The sequence below is a fragment of the Hypanus sabinus genome, chromosome 3 (assembly GCF_030144855.1).
Source record: "Hypanus sabinus isolate sHypSab1 chromosome 3, sHypSab1.hap1, whole genome shotgun sequence".
Lineage (NCBI taxonomy): Eukaryota > Metazoa > Chordata > Chondrichthyes > Myliobatiformes > Dasyatidae > Hypanus > Hypanus sabinus.
In genome coordinates, this window is record NC_082708.1 from 188786577 (window position 1) to 188811398 (window position 24822).

Below are 24822 nucleotides of genomic sequence, written 5' to 3' on the forward strand. Positions count from 1 at the left end.
TGTCCCTCTCTCTCCCCTATGTCTTTCTCTCACTATGTCTCTCTCCCTCTGTCTCCGAGAGTCTTTCTCTCTCCCTTCCCTCTCCCTCCCTGGGCCTAGAGCAGCATTCTGCTGAAGAATTTAACGGGTGAAGCAGTATCCCTCATTTCTGCCATCGCTATTATAAACTTCCCTCCCTCGATACACTCTGTTTCTGTTCTGCCCCCATCATTCCCATGGCCTGTTTTACTAAACTCCTCCCCATCTGACTCTGCTCCCCCTCTCTACCCGTTTGTACTCCATTGGATCGAGCCCATTCCTGCATCCTCTTTTATTAAACTCACTCTTCACTGTATTTCCTCTCCTTCTTTTTCTCATCCTCTCTCTCTCATCCCCTCTTTATTTCTCTCTCCCTCCCTCCATTTCCCTCTCTCTATCCCCTTTCCATTTCTCCCACATTCTCCATCCCTGCCCCAAGATCTTCTCTCAATGTATATTTTGTTCTCTTCAGATCGTATTCCTGTACCCTGTCTCTCAACTCTCACCCTCCTTTCCCCCTCCCTAACTTCCCATCATCCTCTCTCTCTCCCCCACATCCTCCTCCTCTCTCATTCACTCCTTCTCTCGCTTTCTGTGTGCAATTCATTTTTTCCTTCACCAAACAACTTCCCAGCTCTTTGCTTTGTCCCTCTCCCTCCCCCACCTTTCAAATCTATTCCTCAGTTTTTTTCTCCAGCCCTGCTGAAGGATTTTGACCCGGTGTCGATTGTTTACTCTTTCTTAGATGCTGCCGGGCCTGCTGAGCTCCTCCAGCATTGTGTCCTAGTTGCTCGTTTTTTTCTGATCACGTTCCATTGCCCCCTGTCATTAAACTCTCCCTCCCATCCTCCCTTTCCCACTATCTCCCTCACCCACCCTCCACCCCTCCCTCTCAATCCCTTTCCCTTCTCAGCGTGCACTCTATTTTTTTCTGATCACATTCCTATGTTCCCCGTCATTAGACTCTCTCTCTCACCCCCATCCCACACTCTCTCCCTTCCAACGTCCCTCTCTCCCTCACAACCTACTCTCACACTCTCTCCCCACCCTCCCTATCCCACACTCCCTCCCTCCCCTTCTAACCTCCCTCTCTCACACTCTCCCCCACCCTCTCTCCCTCCCCTTCTAACCTCCTACTCTCACACTCTCTCCCCCACCCTCCCTATCCCACTCCCTCCCCTTCTAACCTCCCTCTCACACTCTCCCCCACCCCCCTCCCCTTCTTACCTCCCTCTCTCACACTCTCCCCCACCCTCCCTCCCTCCCCTTCTAACCTCCCTCTCTCTCACACTCTCCCCATCCTCCCTCCCTCCCCTTCTAACCCTCTCTCTCATCTCACACTCTCCCCCACCCTCCCTCCCTCCCCTTCTAACCTCCCTCTCTCTCACACTCTCCCCCCACCCTCCCTCCCTCCCCTTCTAACCCTCTCTCTCTCTCACACTCTCCCCCACCCTCTCTCCCTCCCCTTCTAACCTCCCTCTCTCACACTCTCCCCCATCCTCCCACCCTCCCCTTCTAACCTGCTTCTCTCACACTCTCCCCCACCCTCCCTCCCTCCCCTTCTAACCTCCCCTCTCTCTCTCACACTCTCCCCCACCCTCTCTCCCTCCCCTTCTAACCCTCTCTCTCTCTCACACTCTCCCCCACCCTCTCTCCCTCCCCTTCTAACCCTCTCTCTCTCTCACACTCTCCCCCACCCTCTCTCCCTCCCCTTCTAACCTCCCTCTCTCTCACACTCTCCCCCCATCCTCCCTCCCTCCCCTTCTAACCTGCTTCTCTCACACTCTCCCCCATCCTCCTCCCTCCCCTTCTAACCTGCTTCTCTCACTCTCCCCCATCCTCCCCTCCCTCCCCTTCTAACCCTCTCTCCTCTCACACACTCCTCCCCACCTCCCCCCCACCCCCTTCTAACCTCCTTCTCTCACACTCCCCCCACCCTCCCTCCCTCCCCTTCTAACCCTCTCTCTCTCACACTCTCCCCCACCCTCCCTCCCTCCCCTTCTAACCCTCTCTCTCTCTCACACTCTCCCCATCCTCCCTCCTCCCCTTCTAACCTCCTTCTCTCACACTCTCCCCAACCTCCCTCCCTCCCCTTCTAACCTCCTTCTCTCACACTCTCCCCCACCCTCCCTCCCTCCCCTTCTAACCCTCTCTCTCTCTCACACTCTCCCCCACCCTCCCTCCCTCCCCTTCTAACCCTCTCTCTCTCTCACACTCTCCCCATCCTCCCTCCCTCCCCTTCTTACCTCCCTCTCTCTCATCTCACACTCTCCCCCACCCTCCCTCCTAACCTCCCTCTCTCATCTCACACTCTCTCCCCCACCCTCCCTCTCGCTCCCCACCCTCCCTATCCCACACTCCCACCCTCCCCTTCTAACCTCCCTCTCTCTCACACTCTCCCCCACCCTCCCTCCCTCCCCTTCTAACCTCCTTCTCTCACACTCTCCCCATCCTCCCTCCCTCCCCTTCTAACCTCCTTCTCTCACACTCTCCCCATCCTCCCTCCCTCCCCTCTTACCTCCCTCTCTCTCACACTCTCCCCACCCTCCCTCCCTTTCTAACCCTCTCTCTCTCTCACACTCTCCCCCACCCTCCCTCCCTCCCCTTCTAACCCTCTCTCTCATCTCACACTCTCCTCCACCCTCCCTCCCCTTCTAACCTCCTTCTCTCACACTCTCCCCCACCCACCCTCCCTCCCCTTCTAACCTCCTTCTCTCACACTCTCCCCCATCCCTCCCTCCCCTTCTTACCTCCCTCTCTCTCACACTCTCCCCCACCTCCCTCCCTCCTCTTCTAACCCTCTCTCTCTCTCACACTCTCCCCCACCCTCCCTCCCTCCCCTTCTAACCTCCTTCTCTCACTCTCTCCCCATCCTCCCTCCCTCCCCTTCTTACCTCCCTCTCTCTCACACTCTCCCCCACCCTCCCTCCCTCCCCTTCTAACCCCTCTCTCTCCCCCACCCTCTCTCCCTCCCCTTCTAACCCTCTCTCTCTCACACTCTCCCCATCCTCCCTCCCTCCCCTTCTAACCTCCTTCTCTCACACTCTCCCCCACCCTCCCTCCCTCCCCTTCTAACCTTCTCTCACACTCTCCCCATCCTCCCTCCCTCCCCTTCTAACCTCCTTCTCTCACACTCTCCCCATCCTCCCACCCTCCCCTTCTAATCTCCCTCTCTCTCTCACTCTCCCCCACCCTCCCTCCCTCCCCTTCTAATCTCCCTCTCTCTCACACTCTCCCCCACCCTCTCTCCCTCCCCTTCTAACCCTCTCTCTCATCTCACACTCTCCCCCACCCTCCCTCCTCCCCTTCTAACCCTCTCTCTCATCTCACACTCTCCCCCACCCTCCCTCCCCTTCTAACCTCCTTCTCTCACACTCTCCCCATCCTCCCTCCCTCCCCTTCTAACCCTCTCTCTCTCACTCTCCCCCACCCTCCCTCCCTCCCCTTCTAACCCTCTCTCTCACACTCTCCCCCACCCTCCCTCCCTCCCCTTCTAACCCTCTCTCCCCCACCCTCCCTCCCTCCCCTAATCTCCCTCTCTCTCACACTCTCCCCCACCTCCCTCCCCTTCTAACCCTCTCTCTCATCTCACACTCTTCCATCCTCCCACCCTCCCCTTCTAACCTCCCTCTCTCACACTCTCCCCCACCCTCCCTCCCTCCCCTTCTAACCTGCTTCTCTCACACTCTCCCCCACCCTCCCTCCCTCCCTTTCTAACCTCCCTCTCTCTCATCTCACTCTCCCCCACCCACCCACCCTCCCCTTCTAACCTGCTTCTCTCACTCTCCCCCACCCTCCCTCCCTCCCCTTCTAACCTCCTTCTCTCACACTCTCCCCATCCTCCCTCCCTCCCCTTCTAACCTCCCTCTCTCTCATCTCACTCTCCCCCACCCTCCCTCCCCTTCTAACCTCCCTCTCTCACACTCTCCCCATCCTCCCTCCCTCTCTCTCAGAGTGCACTCTATTTTTCCCGTGCCCCTGTCATACCCTCTGCCACCCACAGCCGGCCGGAGCACCTTTCCCGCATGTCGTGTCCGCCCGGTGCGGTCTCCCCGCCCCGCCTGACGTCAGCGACCCCGGGGTGGGGGCGGCTCCCGGTGCGGCAGCGGGGAGCTCGGGTAGCGGACAATCCGGAGGCGATGGCCGGGAGCCCGGAGGCGTCCGCTGGCCAGTACTGGCCGCCCAGCCGCGTCCAGGTGACGGTGCTACGGGCCAGGGCGCTGCGAGCGAAGGGCAAGCAGGGCTGCAGCGACTCCTTCACCGTCATCCAGCTGGGCAAGGAGCGGTTCTGCACGGTGGTGGTGGAGCGGAGCCTGGAGCCGGTCTGGAAGGAGGAGTGCTCCTTCGATCTGCCGCCCGGCTGGCTGGAGACCGGCGCCGCCCTGCAGCTGCAGCTCACCGTCCTGCACCGCTCGCTGATGGGGCTCGACAAGTTCCTGGGGCAGCTCACTCTCCCGCTGGCCGCCGTCTACGAGGACAACAGCAAGAAACCCAGGTGAGTCTTACCCCCCCACACCCGCCAAGCGTCCCAAGACGGGGATTCCTCCCACCGAGGGATGTGCTCGCCCCGCAGAACTTCCAACAAAGTTACCCCAAAACTTTCCCTAGCCAGCTCGCTACTTTTGCCCCAACCTGTTTCTAGGGCTGCTTCTCCCGCTGCGCCCTCTTCTCAAAATATTTGTGGTTTGGGGGGAGGAGGTCTTGATCACGAACATGGACTGACGCAGATGCTGCTCAACCTGCACAGTATTTTCCCAACCTAGCAGGTTGTTGTTTATTCTGGGGGGGTGGGGTGAATGGAGGGAAGGGTGTGTGTGGGGGTTTGGATTGTGAAGATTACAATTATTTCCCCCACTCTCTGCCCTGCCCCAATTCCACCCCTACCTTGTCCTTCACCCCTCCATGTCTGCCCATCCCTTCCACTCTCACCAGCACTGCTCAATCCCTTCCATCCTCCATCAATTACCCCCTACCCCTCCCTCCCCATCCTGCTCCATCTTTTCCCTCTCCTACCCCACTTTGCCCCACTCTTCCCCTCCTTCTTTACTGACCATCTGCCATATTGGGCACTGACCTGAAGCACGTGCTCTCTAATGCAGGCAGCATCCTGGTGAACCCTCTCCAAAGCCCCCACATCCTTCCTCTGATGGTAACCAGACTGTGGCCTCACAGGGGTGGGATCGGGTGCAGTCAGATGGGCTGGGAGAGGCAGGACAGGGTGGGTGGGGGATTCCACACTCTTGCCCGGTGTGCACTGATCAGCTGGTTCTGTTCCACGGATTCTGTAAGTGGATGCGTGAAAGTGATAGTGGTGTGCCACATGCAGGCAATGCCAAGCATAGATACAGACCTTCAGCCCATCTAGTCCATGCCAAACTACTATTCTATTACTACTACTACTATTCCCATTGGCCTGCACCTGGACTACAGCCCTCCATACCCCACCCATCCAGGTACCTATCCAAATTTCTCTTAAATGTTGAAATCGAACCCACATCCATCACTTCTGTGCTTCCAGCCTCTGAGTGAAGAAGTTCCTGCTCAGGTTCCCCTTGAACATTTCACCTTCACCCTTAACACATGACCTCTGGTTTTAGTGCCACTCAGCCTCAGTGGAAAAAGGCCTGACTACACCCCGCTATTTTCTCCCTTCGTTCTCTTACACTCCAGGGAATAAAGTTCTGAACTATAACTCGGGTCCTAAGTCCTGGTAACATCCTTGTCAGCAGGTACTTTAATGCTGTGTTCACACACCGGGCAAATACAGAAACGGCTTGTAACCCATACCTCTGTCAAGCTCCATCACCTCAACCCTAGTCCTTGCCCGTCACTCCCTTTCTGGCTGAGATATATACTCACGCTCCTCTCCAAACTTGACGCAGGGCTGTTGCATCCATCCTCCCCCCTCCAATCCAAAGAATTTAGAGGGATGTGGGCCAAAGGCTGGGAAGTGGGATCAACTTGAAAATCTATCTTTGTTGGCATGGACAAAGTTTATGCCAAAGGGTTTTTTTTTTCCCAATACTATACAACTATGTGTCCCAACCCTCATTATTTTTCAGCCTCCCCCCACCCTCCTGCTTCCTCCACTCCTCCCCTTCTCTGTCCCCCCTCCCCTTTCTCCTCACCATAGGGACATTTAAGAGACTCCTAGGCAGGCAACTGGATGGTCAGAAAATGGAGGGCCAGGTGGGAGGGAAGGGTTTCAGGGGTTCACAATGCTTTTTATGCCATGGGCCTATACCATTAAGCAAGGAACCTGTGGGCCCAGGTTGACCCTCGAGTGGGTTAAAGCTCAGTGCAACATCATGAGCCAAAGGACCTATCATTTTCTTTGTTCTCCAGCATGTGAAAGTAATAAGAAGGCAGTGGATTGGTCAGAAATGGGAGGGAAGGGTCAGATTGATCTTAAGATCAGGTCAATATTCAGTACAACATTGTAGAGCTGTGGAGTACTGTACTGTGAGGTGGCTAGACTCTCCCTTGCTGGAGGTGGTCACTGCTGGCATAACACTTACCAGCCCGTGCTTGAATGTAATCTTGGCCTTCCTGCATGCAGTCAAGTTCAAGTCTTTTGGAGCTGCACGGTAGCGTAGTGGTTAGCACAACACTTTACAGTACAGGCAACCCAGGTTCATTTCCCGCCACCGCCTGTAAGTTCTCCCAGTGACTGTGTGGGTTTCCTCCTACAGTCCGAACACTGGTTCGTAGATCAATTGGTTATTAGAGGAGGAATAAATTGTTGGGTGGCAAAGAGGGCCTCTTTCACGCTGTCAATAAATCCAAAATAAATAAATCTGTCTGTACATATATACGGTCAAGTTCTTCTGGACCACGGTGCATATATCACACACAGCACAGAAAACAAAGTATTACCATAAATAAGTGAATAAAATACCATTCAAAGTACATGTAGTTCACAGCATGAGTAAACAGTCCTCATCTGCTTCATCAGCTGAGTTTTTGTAAATGCAATTGAACAGCGTGCAGGCATTAGCTCTTCTGACAAAGGGAAGGTCACATCTCTCTATATTGGCTTATTATTGTCACAGGTGTAGCAGAGAATCATCGTCATCGTTATGTGCCATGTCTTATGACATCATCATTATTTGCCTTGTTGTATGTCATGGATGATCATGGACTTTCCGTGACCATGATTGTTCTTGGCAAATGTTTCTACAGAAGTGGTTTGCCATTGCATGTTTCTGGGCAGTGTCTTTACAAGATGGATGATCCCAGCCATTATCAACACTCTTCAGAGATTTTCTGCCTGACATCCGTGGTCACATAACCAGGACTTGTGAAATGCACCGGCTGCTCGTACGACCATCCACCACCTGCTCCATGGCTTCACCTGACCTGATCAGGGAGCTAAGCAGGTGCTACACCTTGCCCAAAGGAGACCTGCAGGTTAGTGGAGGGAAGGATCTCCTTGCACGTCCTTTGATAGAGATGCATCTCCACCCTGCGTCCCAGTACAGAAGGCACACAAGCCTAAAAGCTCATACTACCAGGCTCAAGGACAGCTTTTTTCCCCACTCTTAACAAGCTCATTTGGACTCTTGGTCTCGTTATGACTTTGCACTTCCAGCACTGCACTTTCACTCCTGTCCTATCAGATTCCTTCTTCTCCAGCCCTTTACCTTCCCCTGCTAGCTTCTTACTTCATCCCCCCTTCCCCACCCATCTGGCTTCACCTATCACCTCTACCTCGTCCTACTTTTTTTCCCTCTCCCCACCTCCTTATTCTGGCTTCTTCCCCTCCTTCCTGACGAGGGGTCTTGGCCAAATTGTTGGCTGTTTATTCACCTCCATAGACACTGCCTCACATGCTGAGTTCCTCCAAAGTTTGTGCGTGTAGCTCTGAACTTTTTTGGAAGTTTTTACCCTTTATTCTGCATTGTTATTGTTCAATGCTCTGTGTAATGATTGATCTGTTTGAGCAGCGTTGCAGCACCATTGCGTATGCATGTGTCGCAAGAATAGCAATACAGCCTAACCTAATCTTGCAGCATTTCCCTGAGTTGATGCAGTGCTCAGTGCCACTCTCCTGAGGAAACCTGCAGGAGGCCAGTGGTAAGGGATGGCCAGAGAGACTGAGTAGGACGCCATGGTGGCGATGCTAGTGCAGCTTGGGCCTTCGGAGTTCGGAGTTTAATTCCAGCGTCCTCTTTAAGAAAGTTTGTACTTTCCCCCAGGTGCCCGGTTTCCTCCCACAGTCCAAAGGTGTACCGGTTCGTAGGTTAATTGGCGATTGTAAATTGTCCTGTGATTAGGCTGGGGTTTAGTAGGTGGGCTGCTGGGAGGCGCAGTTCATTGGGCTGGAAAGACCTGTTCTGGGCTGTATCTCTAAATAAATAACGAGACTGCGCTGAGCTGGTGTGATCTGCAAAGTGCTACTTGGAGGGGTGGTGAAAGCAGGCTCAAGAAGGAAGCAGAAAGTGGGGCAAGGGCGGCCTACTTAGCTTGTGTGGTTTGCTGATGGTTGTACAATATCACCGATTAAGCAATCGAGCTTTCATTTTCCACACAAACACGCGGAACGAGCCCTTGGGTGAGTCACAATGGAACAGTCAGTAGAACTGCCATCTCACAACTCCAGAGACTTCGGTTCGATCCCGACTTCGGGCGCTGTCTGCGTGGAGTTTGCACGTTGTCCCTGTGACCACCTGGGTTTCCTCCAAGGGCTTCAGTTTCCTCCCACGTCCCGAGGGCTTGTGGGTTTCCACAGTAAATTGGCACTGTTGTATCCTGGTACGATAAGGTGTGCACTTCACCTCTCAATCTACCTCGTCTTGACCACTCACCGTACTGTCTGTCTGCACTGCACTCTCTCTGTAACTATAACGCTTTTTTCTGCATTCTGTTACTGTTTTCCGCTGTACTACCTCGATGCACTATTGTGTCAAAATGATGTGTATGAATAACAGGGAAAACAAAGTTTTATTCATTTATTGAGGTACAGCGCGGAACACACTCTCCTGGCCCTTTGAGTCACGCTGCCCAGCAGCTTAATCCGAGCCTAATCTTGGGACAATTTACAACGACCAATCAACCAGTAGGTCTTTGGACTGTGAGAGGAAACTGGAGCACCAGGAGGAAACCTCCAGGGTCACGGGGAGAAAGTACATACTGCTTACAGGCAGCGGTGGGAATTGAACACGTGTTGCGTGTACTGCAAACCGTTGTGCTACACTACCACACCGTGGTGCAGGTGACAATGATAAACCAATTTCCACCAATTTGGAACCTGATTATCTTCTAGCATTCCTCGTTGGAACTTGGAACTGGGGTGGAGCGTAGTTGGTAGGGACACTTAATGATATCAAAGATAAATGGAATAGATGTACGATTAGGGTAAGTGGGTCGGCATGGTCCCAGTGGCCTGGTGGTACGTGCTTTCAGGCTTTTCTACTGCCTGATGGCGCGGAAGAGAGAATGGATGGGAGGGGTCTTTGATGTTGCTGGCTTCTTTACAGAGGCCGCAAAAAGTGGCAGACAGAAGCGTTGGAGAGAAGGCTGGTTCCCATGATGAATGGTCACTATCTGGAATGTGTTGCTAGAGGTAATGGAATCTGATGTAATTACTGTGGTTAAGAAGCAATTAGATAGACTCTTAAATAGGCAAGGCATAGAATTGTACAGAGGTAAATGGGATTAGTAGGAAGGAGGTCAGCATGGTTCTGTGGGCTGAATGGCCTTCTGTGCTGTATGACTGAGGACTTACGGTGTGCGGACAAACTGTGCTGTGGAACAGGGCAACAGCTTTCCGGGTCCAACGAGGAATGCTAGAAGATAATCAGGTTCCAAATTGGTGGATTTGCGCTCTTTGCCCTTCCACCCCCTCCCCTTGTCCCTACTGAAGGTTTTGAGGTCAGCTGTAACACCCCTTTCCAGAAAATGCTGGATATACTCAGCAGGTCAGGCAGCATCTGTGGAAAGAGAAACGGTCCACGTTTCATCAGAACTGGGGAAGAGAGAGAGAGACAGACACACAGAGCAACACTCAAAATGCTGGAGGAACTCAGCAGGTCAGGCAGCATCTATGGAGGGGAATAAAAAGTTATTGTTTCTGGCCAAGGCCCTTCATCAGAGCAGGGAAGAAGGAGAGAAGATGCCAGAATAAGAAGGTGTGGGTGAGTGTGTAAAGAGTACAAACTGGCAGGTGAAAGGTGAAACCAGGGGAGGGGGATGGTGGGTGGAGGAGGAAGATGCGACAGCTTTCATTAGTACAGAAGAAGTGGGAAGTACGGTAGCTCAGTGGAAGATTGCATGATTTGCATGTATGAGGTCTCAGGTTCAATCCCCAGCATCTCCAAGCAGTTGGTCTTGAATACTTTATACTGGGAGGTGAGTGCAGGGGTGCCAGGGGTATTGGTAGAGGCAGATACATTAGGGACTTTTAAAAGAGTTTTAGGTAGGCACACGCATGATAGAAAAATGGAGGGGTATGTGGAAGAGAAGAGTTAGATTGATCTTGAAGTGGGTTTGAAGGTTGGCACAACCTAAAGGGTCTGCCGTGTTCTATGTTCTAAGATGGTGGTTGAATGTATAGAACAAAGAGGTTATTTATGATAGGATGGACAGCATGTCAGCGTTAACCAATCTCATCAACACTTCCTGGTGTCCTGTTTGTCAATGATAAGGCTGTGAGATCTGCATGTTGGGTTGGATTTGTGCAAATAGACTATCGTGTTGGCTCACTTTTCCTTATCCTGCTATTAAAGGTTTCCTGCAATTGCGCTTAATGCTACTTATCTGTTTTTGAGCTCTTGTATCTTTAAGTAAATCCCAACGTTAGGTTCTTGAACAAAAGGGATAACAACACTCATTTGCCCATCCATTGAGATGTTCCCACAACCAATGATCTCACTTTAAGGACTCTATCTTGTTATTTCATGTTCTCATTATTTATTGCTATTTATTTATATTTGTATTTGCATAGTTTGTTGCCTTCTGCACTCTGGTTGATCTTTCTCTGATCCTGTTACAGTTACTGTTCTATAGATTTGCTGAGGATGCCCGCAGGAAAATGAATCTCGGGGTTGTATATGTTGACCTATATGTACTTTGATAATTAAATTTTCTTTGAACTTCGACCATTACTCTCAAAATGGGTAGTGTAGCAGTTAGCGTAATCGCTTTACGGTGCCAGCTGTAAGATCAGAGTTCGAATCCCGTTGCTGTCTAAAGAGTTTGTACATTCTCCCTGTGAATGTGTCGGTTTCCTCCCGGTGCTCTGGTTTCCTCCCACATTCCACAAGAGTATGGGTTAGGGTCAGTGAGTTGTGGGCATGCTATGTTGGCACCAGAAGTGTGGCGACACTTGAGGGTTGCCCCCAGCACATTCTTGGACAATGTTGGTTGTTGCCACAAAATGACACATTTCACTGCATGTTTCAATGTACATATGACATCATCGGCATGTGTTGTGTTGTATGATCTGGGCAATCATGACCATAATTGTCTTGGCAAATTTTTCTACAGAAGTGGTTTGCCATTGCCTGTTTCTGGGAAGTGTCTTTACAAGACAGGTTTCCCCAGTCATTATCAATACTCTTCAGAGATTGTCTGCCTGGTGTCAGTGGTCACATAACCAGGACCTGTGATGTGCACCCGCTGCTCATACAACTCCCATGGCTTCACATGACACTGATCAGCGGGATATCTAGGTGCTACACCTTGCCCAAGGGTGATCCTTGTGATGGCGTATGGTTCCCCCAAGCTCTCCAGTGTCGTCCCACATCCCAAAGATGTGCAGGTTTTAGTTTAGTTGTCCTGAATGTGTGAGCGAGGGGTAGAAATGGCAAGGATGGGGTTGAGTTGGTAGGAACGGGGGTGGGGGGGGGGGAAGAAAAGGTTACAAGGAAAATGTGGGGGAAACTTTTTCCGTGGCCTGGCATGGGTTGAATGGCCTTCTATGTTGTAAGGAAATGTGGGACAACTTGACGTAAGCCCTGAAAAGGACACTCTGTACTTGACCCTGTCTTGTCACTCGTGAGATCTGATTACCAGTGATGGCAGAGTCAGATACATTAGGAACATTTAAGAGATACTTAGACAGGCACATGGATGAAATGCCACAAGATAATGTTTCAGCTCCATGAAACCCTGGTTACACCACACTTGGAATATTGTGTTCATTTCTGGTCCCTCATTATAGGAAGGACGTGGAAGCTGGTGCAGAGAAGATTTACCAGGGTGCTGCCTGGATTAGAGACCACATCTTAATGTGGATAGGTTGACTGAACTAAGGCTTTTCTCTTTGGAGTGAAGGAGGATGAGGGGTGACTTGATAGAGGTGTACAACATGATAAGAGGCGTAGACAGATGGGACAGCCATTTTCCAGGGTGGAAATGGCTAATATGAGAGAACATAATTTTAAGGTGATTGGAGGAAAGTATAGGGGAGGGAAGTCGGAGAGAGGTTTTTACACGGAGAGTGGGGAGTGCATGGAATGGCCTGCCTAGGATGCTGGTAGAGGCAGTGCATTAGAAACTTAAGAAACTCTCAGATAGGAACATGGATGATAGTGAAACAAAGGGCTATGCGGGAGCAAAAGGATTAGATCTCAGAATAGGTTAAAATGCACAATATCATTGGCTGAAGGGCCTGTACTGTGCTGTTAGTGTTCTCTGTTCTGTTCTGTGGGAGGGAAGGGTTAGATTGATCTTGGAGTAGGTTAAATTGCTGGCACAACATTGTGGGCTGAAGGGTCTGTACTGTGCTGTTCTACAACCTTAACTCTGAACTCCTTCTTACCCCTGGAAATCTTCCCCCACCCCTCCCTAGCAGATGAGAAATCTGGCTAAGATTTGATTGGTCGGTCATTTCCCTCAATGCTGTTGGCGGGATGATGAGGTCTGCATACTGGCTAAAGCATTAGTCACAAAGCTATAAGGTATCATAACTCTTGCATTTTATTTGTCTGCCTGCACTGCACTCTCTCTCTAACTGTAACTCTTTAATCTGCAATCTACTTTCCTTTTTACTACCTCAGTCTTAATTATGGATGGCATGCACACAAAAGCTTTTCATGGTATCTGGAGGGGTCTCAGCTTGAAATGGTGACTGTTTATTCCTCTCTATAGATGCTGCCTGACCTGCTGAGTTCCCGGCATTTTGTCTGTGTCTCACTGTATTTCAGTCCATAGAGTCATTCAGCAATACAGCACAGACACAGGGTCTTCAGCCCCAACTATCTATGCCGACCACATTGCCCACCCAGCCAGTCCCGATTTCCTGTATCGCATTTAAGCCCCTTGCCATGTGTTTGAACCTTTGAACCTTGCCAAGTGTTCTGTAGCAGTAATAAACTAATCCAATACCGATGTGACAAAGACACCGTTGGAACTGTCCAAGGACACGAAAGGCACTATCCATTTACACTGGGGGTTCGCTGACTGGAGGCAGCCAGGACTGTGGGGGGCAGAGGAGAAGCTGGAATGGTGGTACAACAAACTACCCCAAGTAGGGATTGACGACAATGATTTGCATTCTAAATGCTTGCTGATGAAAGATTAGCAAAGTGCTCCCGATAAGCAGAGGGCAATTAAGTAAGTGGTCGGGGGACATTTAAGGGATGACATGAAAATGGAGGGCCATGGGTTAGACTGATCTTAGTGGGTTAAGGGGTCAGCGTAGGTCGTGGGTGTTACAGTAGTATACTGGTTAGCTGGAGTGCCAGCAAGCTGGGTTCATTTCTTACAGACTGTGGCAGGGAGTCTTCACGTTCTACCCATGGGTTTCCACCGGGTGCTCCCCAGTTTCCTCCCACGGTACCGGATAGTAGGTTAACTGGTCATTGTAAATTGTTCTGCGATTAGGCTTGCGTTAAATAAATGGGTTGCTGGAGTCACAGCTCACTGGGCCGGATGGGCCTGTTGTGTACTAAGTAAATAGAAATGAGTACATTATCATGGGATGATGTGTCTCTGCTGTGCTGTACTGTTCCATATCCTGAACAGGCATATGAACGTACAGGAAATGGAGGGATATGGACCATGTGCAGGCAGGAGAGATTTAGTTTAATTCAGCGTCATGTTTGACGCTGTGGGCCAAAGGGCTTGTTCTGTGCTCTCGTGGTTGGAGACAGAGGAACAGAGAGAGACTTGTCAGAGACCAAATCCATCAGGGGTAGAGTTAGAAGGCATTTCTACATCCAGGTGAAAAGCTAGCTGCTAAAAACTCTGGCAGGTGATGCTTCAGCTGTTAACCCCAAGGCTTTTGATGGCCAAAGGTGTGGAAGGTCTTGGGTTTAATCTGGAGAAATGGGATTGTTGTAGATTGGGATAGCATCAATAGGATGGGCCAATGGGCCTCTTTCTGACAATGTCTGTGTTGAACAAGATGCTGATAAGGCCAGCTGTCTGCAGAATATAGAACATAGAACACAGTACAGGCCCTTGATGACCTTTAAACCTACTGTAACCCTTCCCTTTTACATAGATCCCATCCATGTGCCTATCTGAGAGTCTATTAAATCTCCCTAATGTACCTGTCTCTACCACCAACCCTGGCAGGACGTTCCACGCACCCATCACTCTGACATCCCTCCAGTCATCTAAAAATTATGCCCTCCCACATAGCCCTTCATTTTTCTTTGATGCATGTGTCTCTCTAAGAGTCTCTGAAATTTCCCTTGTGAATTGGCCTTTCTAACATGTTGAACGAGGGGTAGGTATGAGGAGTGAAATGCCCTTTGGTCCTTGCTGGTGGGGGAGAGAGGAATGCAGTATGTGGAGAGAATATCTGGGTTTGTGGTTCAGCAGGGCCTAGAGCTGTGATGTGAAGGCCGTTAAAAGGATATTTCAGGCTCTTGGCTCACGAGGCTTTGGAGTGAAATCTGTTTTGCTTCTCATAGACAGTGGCTCAATATTCTGAGTCATCGCTCCTGTCAGAGCCCTGCATTCAACACACTCACACAGGGCTGCTGACACAGTGTGTTAGTGCTGAGTGTTTGGCCGAGCTGGACTCTGTCCCGCCTCTTCGTATTAAATGCTCTACATCATGTGGCTATCTGTCAGGGATCTGGGAGGTTTTCTGAGACAGGCAGGTTTTCTGGGTTGGTATTAAATCCCACAAACAGTGAGCTTGTGCCAGCTCTCATGACATGCTGCATAGAACAAGACGCACAAAATGCTGGACGGACTTGACAGCTCAGGCAGCGTCTATGGATGGGGAATGAAACAGTCGATGATTTGGACTGTGGCCCTTCGTCAGGACTGGAGAGGAGGAAGAAGCCACCTGTCTGTTTCTTCCCCCGGTGCCTCTCATCCTTCCCTTTCTCCCATGGTTCACTCTCTTCTCTTACCAGATTCTTCCTTCGGCCCTTTACTTTTCCCACTGATTATCTCCAACCTGTCCTTTCCATCCCCCTCCCCCCCCCACCACAACCAATTTCTCCCTCCTCCCCTTCTCCCCTTTGCCATTCCCCATTCGGGTTATCCTCTTCTCCTCACCGGCAGATCGTCACCCTCTTGTTCCCCTCGTCTTCCCCTTCCTCCCATGCTCCACTGTCCTTTCCCATCAGATTCTGTCTTCTCCAGCCCTTTGCCTCTTCCACATATCCCCTCCCAACTTCTTGCTTTATAAACCCTCCCCCACTCACCTCACCTGACTTCACCTATCACCTGGTAGCTTGTACTCCTTCCCCCCCCCCCCCCAACCACCGTCTTAATTCCAGCTTCTGTCCCCTTTCTTTCCCGTCTGAAACATCGTTTGTTAATATTCCTCTCTGTAGATGCTGCCTGACCTGCTGGGTCTCCCCAGCATTTTGTTTGTGTCACTTTGGACTTCCAGCATCTGCAGAATCTCTTGTGTTTATGATGGCCCACCTGCAAGCTTATTAAGCCATGATGGCCATGAATAACGTGGAGATCCCTGCCAGGTCTGGTGATAGAGGCAGATACTTCAGGGACATTTAAGAAACTTAGAGAGGCACGTGGAAAAATGGAGGGCTCTGTGGGAGGGAAGGGTTAGATTGATCTTAGAGTAAGTTAAAAGGTTGTCACGACATCGTAGGCCGAAGGGTCTATACTGTGCTGTAGTGTTCTGTGTTCTAATATGGATGGTCTTAGTGCTTCCCCAGCACTGGGGAGTCCAAATCTAGTGGGCACAGGTATAAGAAGCCCAAGATTTAACTTCTTTACACAGAGTAGTGAGGACCTGGAGTGATTGTCACCTCTACCAAGATACAGCGAAGAGCTCGTCTTTCATTGTAGCAGAAACTTGATCAAATCGATGCCACTGCTGCTGACCGCATGCATTGTTATCCTTGAAATATTCACCCTCTGATCGGTCCAGCAATAACTCAACTCTCATTCAGTTCAGCTCATTCCTTACAGCTGAATGAGACAGCATTACTCTGGGGTCAAGGTGCAAAACACAGTAATAACGGTCACACGCGGCACAAAGTACACACGAGATAGCCAGCACAACACACACACAGTAAAACAGTCCCAGAACTTGCCATGGAGCACGTCTCCTGCCAAGCGAACACTGGAGGACAGCACGACTCCAGCCTGGACACTGCGCCACACCACCCCCAGTGGAGCGCACCAACCCTGCCACCCCCCACCCCACCCAGCCCAGGCACAGCACCGCTTGAGGTCCAGTCCTCGCACATACAGACAGCAAGCCCATAAGGAATATTAGTAAAAATACAACTTCACAAATATCTACATATATAGTCCAGACCCCCCCCCCCCCCCCTCACCCCCAGCCCATCGAAATCTTCAGTCAACCACAACAGAGCTTGTCTTCTGGTGAACGAACACTGGGGGCTAGGGGGCAGCACCGACTCCAGCCTGGACACCCAACTTGTTCAAGATTGAAGTGATGAAATTTCTGAAACTAAACCTAGCAATATTAAATATATTTAAACAGATTTAAGCAAAGTTTAGTAGAGGAAAACTATTTCAAATGTAATTAAACGGTCAGCAAAAGATATGCCACCCAATGGTCAGTCCCTAGCTCTGGCACTGCCCAAAGCAAAGCACGAATACAAAACTAAAACCTTTGCTTTCCATGCTCCCCCACTCATGTGACTAACTACCATAATAAACGTGCAAGTCAGAATACAATGCAGATAGAAAACAGATGCATGGCTCCTCCAATTACAGATCAAACCGTTACGCAGTGCATTGAGCTAGAACAAGGTAAAACAATAACAGAATGCAGAATCAAGTGTAAAAGCTACAGAGAAAGTGCAACACGCACAAAATGCTAGAGGAACTTGGCAGGTCAGGTGGCATCTATGGAGAGAAATAAACAGGACTTGATGAAGTGTCTTGGCCCAAAATATCAGCTGTATACTCCCCCCCATAGGTAGACAATAGACAATAGGTGCAGGAGTAGGCCATTCGGCCCTTCCAGCCAGCACCGCCGTTCACTGTGATCATGGCTGATCATACACAATCAGTACCCCGTTCCTGCCCTCTCCCCATATCCCTTGACCCCGCTGTCTATAAGGGCTCTATCTAACTCTCTCTTGAATGCATCCAGAGACTTGGCCTCCACTGCCTTCTGGGGCTGAGCATTCCACATATCCGCCACTCTCTGGGTGAAAATGTTTTTCCGCATCTCTGTTCTAAATGGCCTACCCCTTATTCTTAAACTGTGGCCTCTAGTTCTGGGCTCACTGGAATTTAGAAGGATGAGAGGGGATCTGATTGAAACATAAAAGATTATTAAGGGATTGGACACGCTGGAGGCAGGAAGCATGTTCCCACTGATGGGTGAGTCCAGAACTAGAGGCCACAGTTTAAGAATAAGGGGTAGGCCATTTAGAACAGAGATGCGGAAAAACTTTTTCACCCAGAGAGTGGTGGATATGTGGAATGCTCTGCCCCAGAAGGCAGCGGAGGCCAAGTCTCTGGATGCATTTAAGAGAGAGTTAGATAGAGCCCTTATAGACAGCGGGGTCAAGGGATATGGGGAGAGGGCAGGAACGGGGTACTGATTGTGTTTGATCAGCCATGATCACAGTGAATGGCGGTGCTGGCTAGAAGGGCCAAATGGCCTACTCCTGCACCTACTGTCTATTGACTCACCCATCATCGGGAACATGCTTCCTGCCTCCAGTGTGTCCAATCCCTTAATAATCTTAAGGAGCCCGAGTTCCTGCAGCATTTTGCGTGGGTTGTTCAAGATTTCCAGCAGCTGCAGAAACTCTCATGCTTGTCTAAACAAAATGGGGTACAGGTAAATGATAGCATGCAAGATCATGATGAGGTAGATTGTGAGGTCAAGAGTCCTCATACATACAAGAGTCAGATAACAGGGAGAATGAGCTGCTGGAGGAAGTGGTCGAGGTGAGAACAATTGCAACATTTTACAGACGTTCCAATAGGTATGTAGAGGGATGGGCTTAGAGGGTTACTGGCCAGATGTGGGGAACTGGGACTAGCAGGGAGGACATTGTGGCCAACATGTATTTGTTGGGCTGAAGGACCTATTTCCATGCTGTACCCCTCGGTGACTCTGTGACCTTGTGTTTTCCACAACCCCTCATCGAGCCAGAGAGATCAAAAACTAGAGATCTGAAATAAAGGCTAAAGCAGGAAACACTCCTGCATTCAGATCAGGCAGCATCTGCAGAGAGAAAAGTATCCAGAATCAGGTTTTTAATGATTGACATAAGTCATGAAATTGATTTGTATCATTAGTACAATGAAAGACACAAAATATGCTATGAATTATAATAAGAAATACACTCTTATATAAATGGGCCATAAAGTTTCAGGTTAATTTTGCAGGCCCTTTGGCCCTTCTAGTCCATGCTGTCCATGATGCTCACCCAACTAGTCCAAATTTACTGAATCATAAGTCTTGTCCCTCAAATGATCCTATCTAAGTGTGTTCTACTTGACGCTACACTTGGACAAATGTTGCCTTGTTGTCAAAGGTATAACTGTACAAAAAGAGGGCAAAATAGTGAGGTACTCTTCATGGATTCATGCACCATTCACAGATCTGTTGGTGGAGAGGAAGAAGCATTGAGTGTGTGTCTTCTGGCACCTGTACCTCCTCCCTCATGGTACCAATGAGAAGAGGGCATATCCTAGGTGGTGGGGGTCCTTAATGATGGACGCCACCTTTTTTGAGACATGGCCTTTTGTAGATGTCCTGGATGCTGGGGAGGTTAGTGCCCCTGATGGAGCTGGGCTGAGTTTACAACTCTGCAGCTTTTTCAGATCCTGTGTGGTGGAGCCTCCAGAGTGACAATGATCAGACTGTCCTTCACAGATCCTCTATAGAAATTTGCTTGAGTCTTTGACGATATACCAAGTCTCCTCAAAGTCCTAACGAAATATGACTCGGGCATGCCTTCTTCATAATGGCATCAATATGTTGGGCCCAGGATAGATCTTCAGAAATACTGACAGAGAAGTGCATTTATTATAAAAGTATGTGTACATTGTACATCCTTGAGGTTTGTCTCCTTACAGGCAGCCACAGAACAAAGAAACCCAAAAGAACCCATTAAAAAAAGACCATCAAACACCCAATGTGCAGCGAGAGGGGATAAAAAAACAAATCGTGCAAACAGTAAAAGTAAGCAAATAGTATTCAGAACAAAAATTAGTCCATAAGCATGAAGTCTGACGCAGGCTTCAACGTCAGCCTTAGTTCAGTGCAGAGCCAAGCAAGCAGAACCGGCCCGACCCTCGCCTCTTGACCCAACACCTGCCTTTTCAATCCATCTGGCCTGGTGTTTAAATCATCCAGAAATCGTGTTGTCCCTTGGTCTTGGACCCCGGCCCTGTCGGTTTGATGCACTCTGGGCCTGGACCCCACCGCCATGTTTCGGCCTGTACCCAAACTTTCCAAATCAGCCTGGCACTTAGGTCGATCAGTTTAGGTGCACAGACCTCGAAAATGCCTCTCCTCCGCTCACCTTGACCTCGCCTCGAATTTGCTCTGCCTCTGCACACTGGGACCCTCGGCCCAGCCTCGCCCTCACTGTCCTCGGCAGTGATTGTTTACCATAAATTTTACAAGAAACAGTGTTATTAATGAAGTATTAAGTCGTATTCTTTGCTGCCAATAAGTAGTCGCTGGGCTTCACTTGTGCCTCCTTAATTCAGAACCTGTGTCAAAACTGGGAAGGAGGGAAACCCAGTAGTGATTACCAGCAGCCGTTTCCCTTGACGTCACTGTGTGCCGTCCCTACACTTTCTGAAAGATAGAACAGAGAACGCAGAACAGTACAGCTCAGGGCAGGATCTTCAGTCCATAATGTTGTGTTGAGCTGAATAAACCAATAACTCTTAATTAATCTCATCTCCTACCCTGAACATTGACCATATCCTTCCCTTCTCTGCATATTCCTGTACAGCTGCCTAGTTAAGAGCCTTCTAAGCTGTTTACCTTCACCACCAGCCCGAGCTGTGCGTTCAGACCCCCACCACCTCATTACTTTGCAAAGTTTTTGTACTGTTACACCTTTGACCCCCACCACTCAGTGTAAGAAAACAAAATTGTCCCTCACACCTATTTTGTACCCTGTTCCTCTCATCTTAAACATGTGCTATATGCTTTTTTAGTGGTTACTTGATCAAAGACCGAGTACAGGAGTTGACACGCGCTTCCAAAATAACAAAGTTCCAAATTGGATAAAGTATGTTTGATCCTTTATTACAAACCACAAAGACAAAAAATCTTACAGCAATTTAAAAACAAAACTAAAATAAAACAAAATAAGCTGTCTAATGAGCAACACAGAAAATGCTGGAGAAACTCAGCAGGCCAGACAGCATCTGTGGAAAAGAGTACAGTTGACGCTTCAGACCGAGACCCTGATAATTTTCTAGTTAGTGTTGCAAGCATCCTAGAGAAATTAACATTCTTAGTAACAGCTAACAAAAAAAATATCATCCCATGGCTCACTCTAGCTCTAACTAGACTAAACTGAACTAATGTAGACAAAGGGTGAATACATAACTATACTCATTTGTTTCTACCACACTCCAACCCACAAGACTGATTACCTATAATAAATACCATAGCATAAAATACTGTACAGACAGAAAATAGATACATCACCTACAGTATTTATGCTATATGAAAACGCACTTTTTATTAATAAATGAGCTGCCAGCAGAAGTTCTGGCTGCAAATTCGATAGCAATATCTAAGTGAAGTTTGGATAAGTACGTGGATGGGAGGGGTATGGAGGGCTGTGTCCAGGTATTGGGTTGATGGGACGAGACAGAATACTAATTCACCATGGACTAGAGGGGTTGAAGGGCTTGTTTCTATACTGGAGTGTTTTATTACATGTTCTCTAGTATTAGACATATTCATCTGGGAGAAAGAACATGGCGCTCTATTCTATCTATTCCTCCCATAACTTTATAAACTTTTATCAAATCTCCCCTCAACCTCTGCTGCTCCAAAGCAATAGTTTCTAGTTTGTCTAATCTCTCTTTATTGCACAAGCCAGACAATATGCTGGGAAGCCTCTTCTGCACCCTCTCCAAAGCCTCCACATGCTTCCTATAATGAGGTGGCCAGAGCTGTGTGCAATACCTAATACGAGTTTTATAAAGCTGTAAACTTCCTGACTCCTGAAGCCAACACCTTGAAAAATGTGACATGCCTTCTTTACCACCCTAACAATCCACATGGCCATGTACCTGGACACCAACACTCCCCTGTTCATCAACACTGTTAGTTTGCTCTCCCTTATGGTGGATTTCACAAAGTGCAGCATCTCACATCTAGCTATCACCTCCTCCTGGTGCCCTACCCCCTTTCCCTTTCTCCCATGGTCCACTCTCCTCTCCTATCAGATTCCTCCTCCTTCAGCCCTTTAGCTTTTCCACCTATCACCTCTCAACTTCTCACTACATCCCTCTTCCTCCCTCACCTATCACCTGCCAGTTTGTATTCTTCCCCACCCCAACCTTCTTATTCTGGCTTCTGTCTACTGTCTTCCCAGAAGGGTCTTGGCCGGAAATGTCAACTGTTTATTCCCCTCCATAGATACTGCCTGGTCTGTTGAATTCTTCCAGTATTTTGTCTGTGTCGCACCTCACACTGGCCTGTATTAAACACCATCTGCTTCTTCTCTGCCCATGTCTGCATCTGAGCTATATTAAGCTGTGTTCTTTGGAAATTTTCTGCACAAGCCACAACATCACCATAGTGTGCAACCTCTCACCGAAGTTTTTACTGGTGGTGGGGTTCTCGCTTGACGGTAGAGGTCATGGGTGTGAGGTCACTGCAAAGAGACACTCTCAAATTCTAACTGATTCATTGTTGAAATAATCCAAGGCCCATGTACTCAAGTGATTCTCCCTCTCCCTCCCTCCCCCTCAGTTCTTGAGTTGGGGGGCTCAGAGAAGTGACGCAGAGATCTTAACATCAAAACAGTGTGCTGCTGGCCACCCGCTCTCATTGTAGAAGTGAGTTCTCTCTCGCTCACTGGTGAGAAGGGAGCCTGTCTGAGATACTGAAGTGTTGGGGTGGACTGTAGTTTTTAATGGCCTCTCGATCAAGGTCTCTTTGGGGCCTTTGCTCTTTCTTGTATGGTGGGGGGGGGTGAGTGGGGAGGTGTTTTTGCTGGTGCAAGTGGGGAGAGGGGAAGGGGAGCTTTGGGGTTCTGATGCTTGTCTTCCATTCTTTGAGTTTTCTATTTTGTGGATATCTGTGAAGAGTAAGAATTTCAGGTTGTATACTGTATACATTCTTAAATGGAACTATTGAACACCATGGATCATCCCTTGCTGCCTCCTCACATCTCCTGTCCCCTTTGCCAATGTGCTGGAAGAACTCGGTGGTCGAGCAGCCTCTGTAGAGAGAGTGGGATTATCAAGGGTTTGGTTGACACTCTGTATTAGGACACAGATGTTTTGAAGCTTGTCAGATGAGATGTTTTTCAAGTATAATGGATCAGCTTTTTGCTTCAGATTGGTTTATTATTGTCAGATGTACAGAAGTGCAGAGAAACACTTCCATACATTCATTCGTTATGTGTCGTGTCATATGACATGGGCAATCGTGCTCTTTCCACGACCATGAGTGTTCTTGGTAAATTTTCTACAGAAGTGGTTTGCCACTGCTGTCTTCTGGGCCGTGTCTTTACAAGACAGGTGATCCCAGCCATTATCAATACTCTTCAGTGATTGTCTGCCTGGTGTCAGTGGTCGCATAACCAGGACTTGTGATTTGCACCAGCTGCTCATACAACCACCCACCACCTGCTCATACAACCACCCACCACCTGCTCTTAGGGCTTTACTAGACCCTGTTCGGGGGCGGGGGGGGGATAATCAGGTGCTACATCTTACCCAAGGGTGACCTGCAGGTTAGTGGAGGGAAGGAGCACCTTACACCTCCTTTGGTAGAGATGCATCACCTCCCCACCGTTTAAATTGGTAAATTGGTTTATTCCTGTCACATGTATCAAGGTACGGTAAAGCACCATGGTTTGCATGTCATCCATACAGATCACTTAATTACACAGTGCATGGAGGTAGTACAAGGGAAAACAATAACAGAATGCAGAATAGAGGGTTACAGTTACAGAGAGAGTGCGATGCAGGTAGACAATAATGTGCAAGGTCATAACTTGGGAGGTTGTGAGGTCAAGAGTCCATCTTATCGTACCAGGCAATCGGTTCATAGTCTGATAACAGCGGAGTAGAAGCTGTCCTTGAGCCTGGTGGTTTGTGCTTTCAAGCTTGTGTACCATTTGCCTAATGGGAGAGGGGAGAAGAGAGAGTAACTGGGGTGATATACCCCTCCGGTTTAAGATGGCATTGGTGAAGCACAGTGACAACTTGCTGGTAGCAAAGAAAATAAGCAAAACTACAAAGTACTTCCCAAATCACACTCTTTCTGGTAAACGGTCACAGCAATCAATAGGCTGTAACTTCCCTTTCTCGATTTGTTTTTTTTTTGCACTTTGGGCGTTTGACGGTCTTTTTTTAAATCGGTTCTATTTGTGTTTCCTTGGTTTGTGGCTGCTTGTAAGGAGATGAATCTTAAAGTTGGATATAGAATCAGAGTCAGCTTTAATATCACCAGTGTATGTCGTGAAATTTGTTAACTTTGAAGCAGCAGTACAATGCATAGAGAAAAATAACACTGTATTACAGTAAATACATGCATAAAAGTTAATTTAAGTTGCACAAACTGTGGCGAACTATGTGCCTGTCTGGACATGCCCCCTGCTGACTGCTCCTGTGGCTCCTCCCACAGGCCCCTGTATAAAGGCGATCTGAGGCCTGACGCTCGGCCTCAGTCTCCAGGACATAGTATGATGGACTCTCACTCCTGGTTCCTTCTTCCAGTCAATAAAAGCCGATATCTCGCCTTACATCTCAGTGTGAGTTATTGATGGTGCATCACAAACTTAGTGTATGCATATTTTGCTAAATGTACTTTGTGATGGGCTCCTCGGATTTCTGAACAGTTTAGGAACACTACCTCATTATTCCTTTCTCGTACTATGTGTTTACTTTTGTAAGTTATGGTAATTTTTAAGTCTTTGCTGCCACAGAATTAATAATTGCACGTCATATAAGTCAGCGATACTAACTGATTACGTTGACTCCTTTACGGAAGCTGTGAGACGTATCAGCAGGTGGAGGGGAGGCTGGTTTCCATGACGTCCACAACTCTCTGCAGGTTTTTGCAGTCACCAGACCAAGCTTTAAACTGTCAGGCTCCTGAAGAAAGTGTTAATTTTTCCAGGCAGGCAAGCACATTCTCTCAGAAGCAGCCTGGCGTTCTGCACTTTTTTCCCAATGATGCTCAGTCGCTGGCCTTGCTGCAGAACACTTGACCTTATG

The 24822-nt window shown here is 49.0% G+C and overlaps 1 protein-coding gene across 2 annotated transcripts in view; it reads left to right on the forward strand.

Annotated features, from left to right (window-relative positions):
• The first annotated feature begins 3947 nt into the window (after positions 1-3947).
• Positions 3948-24822, forward strand: part of LOC132391966 (rab11 family-interacting protein 1-like) — a 102882-nt gene continuing 82007 nt past the window's right edge. The window contains exon 1 of one of the 2 annotated variants that reach the window (XM_059965792.1): positions 3948-4513. In XM_059965792.1, the coding sequence (XP_059821775.1) occupies positions 4044-4513 (470 nt within the window). In that variant the 5' untranslated portion in view covers positions 3948-4043. Of the gene's footprint in view, positions 4514-24249; positions 24357-24822 lie in introns of those variants that run through there. The other variant, XM_059965795.1, reaches the window with a different exon arrangement.